Here is a 6,700-nt window from a genome sequence, read left to right as displayed (position 1 = left end):
AAGGCTGAAGCACCCTCATCATCACAGAGGCCCTGAAAGACCACATTAGAAGAACAAGAGGGGCAGCTACACGCTGACCACGTGTCCCTCCCCCAGGTCAGCACAGCACCACATTCTGCCCTGAGTCTATGGTTCTCCAGTGGGGAAAGGAGAGCTGGGGGGATGTCCACTCTCCCTGTATTGTAGGTGGTTTCCTGGGGATTCCCACTCTGCTCTAACCTCACAGGTAACCCAGGAATCTGTGGGGCTCAACCACTGGGCATGTAAGATCTAATCAAGGAGTTCTGTAAAGCTGCAGGAAACAAAACTGACATGCAAAAATCAAAAGCATTTCTATATAATAGTAATAATGAATTATCTGAATAACAAATACTGAAGGATCTCTACAACTTAAAAAGACATTGATAAAAAAAAAAAACTGAGGAAGACAAAAATAAATGGAAAGGTATCCCATGTTAATGGACTAGAAGGATTAATATTAGTTAGTGTTGCTCACTCATGCCCGACTCTTTGCGACTCCATGGACTGCAGCCCACCAGGCTCTTCTGTCCATGGGATTTTATTAAAGTGTCCATATTAACGAAAGCCATATATAGACTGAAAGCAATCTATATCAAGATTCCAAAGGCACTTTTTTAAACAGATGTAGAAAAATAATCACAGAGTTGACACAGAACCACAAAAGACTCCAAACTGCCAAAGCAATACTGAGAAAGAAGTACACAGCAGGAGGCATCACATTTTCTGATTTCAACTTTTATTATAAAACGAGAGTAATTAAAGGGCTTCCCTGCTGGCTCAGTGGTATAGAATCTGCCTGCCAATGTAGGAGACGTGGGTTTGACCACTGGGTCAGGAAGCTCCCCTGGAGAAGGAAATGGCAACCCATTGTAATATTCTTGCCTGGGAAATCCCCTGGACAGAGAAGTCTGGTGGTCTACAGTTCATAGGGTCACAAAGAGTTGAACATGACTTAGTGACTAAACAGCAACATAGTAATTAAGAGTACGGTACTAGCATAAAAACAGACACACTGAACAATGGGACTAAATCAAGAGTTCAGAAATAAACCCATGCATACACAGTCAATTAAAGTTTGACAAGAGGGCCAAGAATACTCAGTGAAGAAAAGACAGTCTCTTCAATGAATGGTGCTGGGAAAACTGATATTCACATGTAAATGAAGCTTGATTCCTAACGTATAACACCCACAAAATTTAACTCAAAATGTATAAACTTAAATATGAGAACAGAAACTGTAAAACTTCTAGAAAAAAACCACTGAAAAATAGCTCTATGATAAAGATCGTCACAATAATTTTTAAGATAATAACAACTAAAGCACAAGCAACAAAATAAACAAGTGTCACTACCTCAAACTTAAAAGCTTCTGCACAGCAAAGGAAACCATCAACAAAGTGGAAAGGCAACCAATGGAATGGGGGAAAAATGCAACCCATTTGTATGATAAGGGATTAATATCCAAAAGATATAATCACACAACTCAATAGCAATAAATCATTCAATTAAACAACTGACAAAACACCTGAATAGACATTTTTTCAGAGAAGATAGATGAAGGACCAACAGGTATATGAAAATGTACTCAATATTTTCCTCAGGGAAATGCAAATCAAAATCAAGATCAGCTCACATTGGTGAGAAAGCCTATCATCAAAAAGACAAGGGAAAAAGTGCTGGAGAGGATATGGAGAAAAGGGAACCCTGGTGTACTGTTTGTGGGACTCTTAATTGGTGCAGCTACTATGGATAACACTAAAGAAGTTCCACAAAAATTAAACATAGAACTACCATATGATCCAGCAATTCCACTTCTGGGAATATATCCAAAAGATGAAAATACTATGTCAGAGAGATATCTGCACCCCCACGTCCATAGCTGCATTACTCATAATACCTAAGACACGGAAATGACATCAGTGTCCATCGACGGATGACTGGATAAAGAAATTGTGTGCTATAAATGGAATATGGTTTGCCATAAAAAGAAGGAAATCCTGCCATTTGCGGCAACATGGATGGACCTTGAGGATATTATGCAAAGTGAGTTAAGTCAGACAAATACTGTATGATCTCACTTGTGGATTCTAAAAATTAAAACCAAATCAAAATAAAATGATAGGAAAAGAGATCAGGTTTGCAGTTACCAGAGGTGGGGAGAGAGGGTGGAAGAATTAGATGACAATGGTCAAAAGGTATAAACTGCCAGTTGTAAATAAGTACTATGGATATCACGTAATACTGCTGGATTGTATATTTAAAAGTTGTCAAGAGAGCAGAGTTCTCAATACAAAGAAATAAACTATTTTTCTTTTTGGGGTGTATAGAATGAGATGGCTGGATGGCATCACTGACTCGATGAACATGAGTTTGATTGAACTCCGGGAGTTGGTGATGGACAGGGAGGCCTGGCGTGCTGTGATTCATAGGGTAGCAAAGAGTCAGATACGACTGAGCGACTGAACTGAACTGAATACGAGATGATAGATGTTAACTAAAATTACTGTACTCATCATTACACCATATACATAAGTCAATTCATTTATAATGTGAACCTTAAAGTTACACAGTGTTTGGCAAATGTGTCACAATAAAACTGGGAGAATGAAGTGCAACCTTTGAACTGTATTTCATTAATCCACTTACTGAGTAACCAAAAAAAACTGCAGAAGATGTAAAAATGCACTTTGATGATGAATAAAAAGAAAAAATCAGAAAGCCAACTTGAGATTTTATAGTATGCTTTGTACTTAAACATATGATCACATTTTCTGGGTTACATAATAAACCAATTCTATTTTGAAAAGATACTCATTTAATATTTTCTGATTATAAAAATACACAGGATTATTAGAGAACTTAAAGTACAGAATAAATATAAAAGATAATTTAAAACATTTTAATCTACCATAGAAATAATTTATCAGCCATAAAATTCCAGTCCATTTCCATTTAATTTTTCTGTACATACACATCATAAACACATTTCCTTTTATCCCACAATTGGAACCACACTTCTATAGTTTAAGTCTTTTTTTTTTGTTTCTTACTCAGCTGGATAATATTATTATCTCCCTTTGCCCCTCAATATTGTTCAATGATTTTTAATATCTTCATAAAAGTTCACCATGTAAATACACAATTAACTCTCCTTCCATGGGTGGGCATTTAGCTTTTTACCACATTTCCACTGTGTCTATAAACCTATAGAAGCATTTTTCAAACAGAGCTCTGTGTGTGCAACTCTGACCATTTCCTCAGGATAAGTTCCTAGAAATGAAAGTACTGGGCCAGAGGACACAATTCTTAAGTTTTGCTACTTATTTTCAGATTTCTACCACCTTCTGGAAAGAAATTTATATTCCCAAGAGCAGTGTATAAAGAATGTTTATCTCCTACTACTCCTCCAGCACTTAATATTACCTTAAAAAATATATGTACATTTCTCATTGTTACGCATGTCTTATTTTTGCTTTGGTTTGTATTTTTTGGATTACTAGTGAGTCTAGACGTTTTTCCCCCCATGTTTCTTAAAGATTATTTTCTCTTTGTGAATTTATGTGTATTGCTCATATATCCATCTAGAGTTCATCTTTTTAAAAAAATTATTGAAGACTATACTGTGACAGTTTTTACTAAGGCTTTGTTGCTAATTTTAGATGAAGTCTTTCCAATCAACAATAGTAGAGGTATTGTTTTTTTCCCTGTAATTTCAAGAGCTAAAAAAAAAAAATCAATCAGAAAATTCAGACTGAGGCAAGATGGTACCTAGCAAAATTATATCAACCACATTTCCAAACAGGTGATGGCAGCTGGGGATTCCTCTTCCCACGGCGAATGTTTTCTCAGGAAGTTATCCTGAAGCAAGAAGTATATAGCCCTTCAGCAGTGACCTCTCTGACTCAAATGCAAAGTCCATCTCAGGATTTTTGGTTGGGTTTTTCTGTGTTCCAGGGGTCCTGGTCTCAGGGTTTCAACTGTAAAAGGGAGAGAAGAGGATGCAGGGGCAGATACAGACAATCCACCCGAGAGAATGCTACATCTTCACATGCCTTTGGAGACATTTCAGGGGTGGCAGTCTTTTTAGCACAAACGTTCTCCTTGGATTTGTTTCCATTGACATACGTAGCAACTGTAGGTAAAAACAAAGCTGCCTATCACAGATGTTAAACAATGATTTGTTGAATGATTTTGCCGCTGCAGTTTCTACTCTGGGAGTGGTATTGAGTGTGCACATTTACACGACTTCTTTGGCATCATCAGTCACTTAGAAGGATGCTCTCATATGAGCAGATTTTCTGCAGTGACAAGAAACAGACAAGTATTTTTCTCTCTCCGTTTCACAGCTCTTGTCGACCAGCCACTGGCAGAAGTCACCATTCCTTCAGCTTAGAAATGCTGCTTTCCAAAATCCTTTGGCAAAATTTTCTAGAGATTTGTTTTTCTGCTTCTTCCTAATTTAGAAACAGTCTTCAAAGAGAAAGAAAAAAAAAAACCTGACATATCAATGTGAGAAGAAACCAACTCACTTAATTCTGCATTTCTTTCACAGAAAGTTTCAGAATTTATCATCGATGACCAATAAATTGGACAAGATCATTGTGGGGTAAAAGTCAACAAGAACAGGTACACCCCAAGATTCATTTTTTGTTTTTAATTCAAGAAACAACATGTGACACAAATTTAAGATTTTATTAAAATCACTTGTAACTTGACATAATATCTCAGTGGTGAAGGAAAACTTTGAACAAAGCAAAAATAATGAGTTGTGTGAACTAACAGAAGGGTGAACAGTGTTAAGTGTGACATTTAAATGATTACATGATTTTAATTATTCTTTTCATAATAAGCAGCTCTGTGAACATCTATTCAAGAAGTTGAAAGCTGTGCCTTGTATGGAACTTGCAGCTGAATTAAGGCTTGGTTTCCAGCCTTCGGCAATTTTAAGAAAACAAATGGAAATGGTTAGAAGAACTTATAAAAAATCCACCACCTACCGAAAGAATTTAAGGTAAGGTGGTAAGCATTAGAAAGAGAAAAACAAAACAGACACACACACAGAGAGTATTCATTTGTGAGACAGAAAAGAGAGAACAGAAGTAATGGTGATAGAAGTGACCAGATGTCCAGCTCAGGCCGACCCTTATTTATTCTTGGCTGCCAGGGGTTTCCGGCTGATCTTTTTCGATTTGTCATTATTTTTCTTTGGCGGTTCTGGGTTTGCCTGCATGTGTCTGCCGTAGAGGCTGAAAAGAGAGAGAAGGGAAACTGTGAGATCCACCTTGTGAACACAAGATACGCTTCTACTGGCAGAGTTTGCATCAACAGATTCATCTCCAGGCATACTGAGGGAGGCTATGAACACCACAAGGGCATTTTTGTTTCCTCTGGGTCATATGCTGGATTTACACATGTGCATACGCACACACACACTCTCTCTCTCTTACTCACTCCACCATGCCGTGAAGTCTAATTCTGGACCAGTCTCTTGGAATCATACACTCTCTGGGCTAAGGAAGAGAGACCAGAACTAGGAAAAACGTGAGGCTCAGCTTGGCCGATCCAGACTGAAGCGCCACAGTTCGTGAGTGTTGGAACCGACAGTGACCAAAACTTGGTTGAAATGAAAGGACAGAGTGTCCCCTTAGTGCAAAGTGAGCAGCATGCCGGCCCAAGAGCCCCGGGGCTGGGTGATGCGACAGAGAGCGATGGTGTCCGAGCCTGTGCTAGCTGCTCACCCGTGATGGATGGCACTGGGGTGGCGACCACCCATCAATGTCACATTAATAAGCACCACTGATTAAATGTTGACGAAGTACCCTACAATCACAGCCACGGCATCCATCGCGGAGCAGAGCTGGCTCTGTGGCTGAGGGGACTGAACCTGATAGCAGATAGTAATTAATCAGTAATTTATGAGTCATTCTGATTAAACTAAATTAAAAGCCACCTGAAAGTGAAAACAGCTCAACCTTAACTCCCCTTGTTGCTATAATTGTGTCCCCCGGAGAGGCCAGTGGGTGTATCAGTGCTTCCCTAAGAGAGGCAATACCTGACCCCACACTGAACAGGGTGGACACAAACACTGACCGTCCTGTACAAGGCACCCCATCCTCTAGGATCCATGTGGGTAATCGACACCCTCTCCTGAACTTGGCGTACACTCATGCTCCCGATGACACCGATGCTGAGGTTGATGAGCTGAGGGACAGACCTGGTGCCTGGAGTTGTCCAGTTGACGGGGCGCTTAGGGCAAGTTGGACTTTGGGTTTTGACAGGTCACACTGTAGTCTGCTTCTCCGGAGGCTTCCAAGCATCTCCTCAGAAGCAGGATCTACCAACAGTGGTCATGAACTTGGGTCTCTGTTACCAAAAGTTTAGAATGTGGAGTATGGCAGCAGACAGACTTACAAGCTGAAGAATGTTAAGTCCAGCCAGGTGCTGGGAACATTCTCCAGGTAAAGGGGAGCATCAAGGAGGAACCACATGTCCTCGACACATCACATCAGAGCCTGTAAGCTAGCATTTAACTCCTGGAGAAGTTCCCTTAGAGCAGGGGTGCCCAACCTCTTGGATCTCACATCTGATGATCTGAGATGGAGCGGATATAGTAATAATAATGTGTACCATAAACATAACATGCTTGCATCATCTACCAACCACCATTCCCCTCACCCCA

The 6,700-nt window shown here is 39.7% G+C and overlaps 1 protein-coding gene across 2 annotated transcripts in view; it reads right to left on the bottom strand.

The window, feature by feature from the left end:
* Positions 1-4,694: 4,694 nt before the first annotated feature.
* RSU1 (Ras suppressor protein 1) overlaps positions 4,695-6,700 on the bottom strand; it is a 199,098-nt gene continuing 197,092 nt past the window's right edge. For both annotated transcript variants that reach the window (XM_055429360.2, XM_055429353.2), the window contains one exon: positions 4,695-5,267. In XM_055429360.2, coding sequence (XP_055285335.1) covers positions 5,165-5,267 — 103 coding nt within the window. In that variant the 3' untranslated portion in view covers positions 4,695-5,164. The remainder of the gene's footprint in view (positions 5,268-6,700) is intronic.

The sequence above is a fragment of the Moschus berezovskii genome, chromosome 15, assembly GCF_049115385.1.
Source record: "Moschus berezovskii isolate FMDL1 chromosome 15, NW_MosBer_1.0, whole genome shotgun sequence".
Lineage (NCBI taxonomy): Eukaryota > Metazoa > Chordata > Mammalia > Artiodactyla > Moschidae > Moschus > Moschus berezovskii.
The sequence above is the reverse complement of the archived record's forward strand: the minus strand, read 5'-3'. Positions and strand labels throughout refer to the sequence as shown.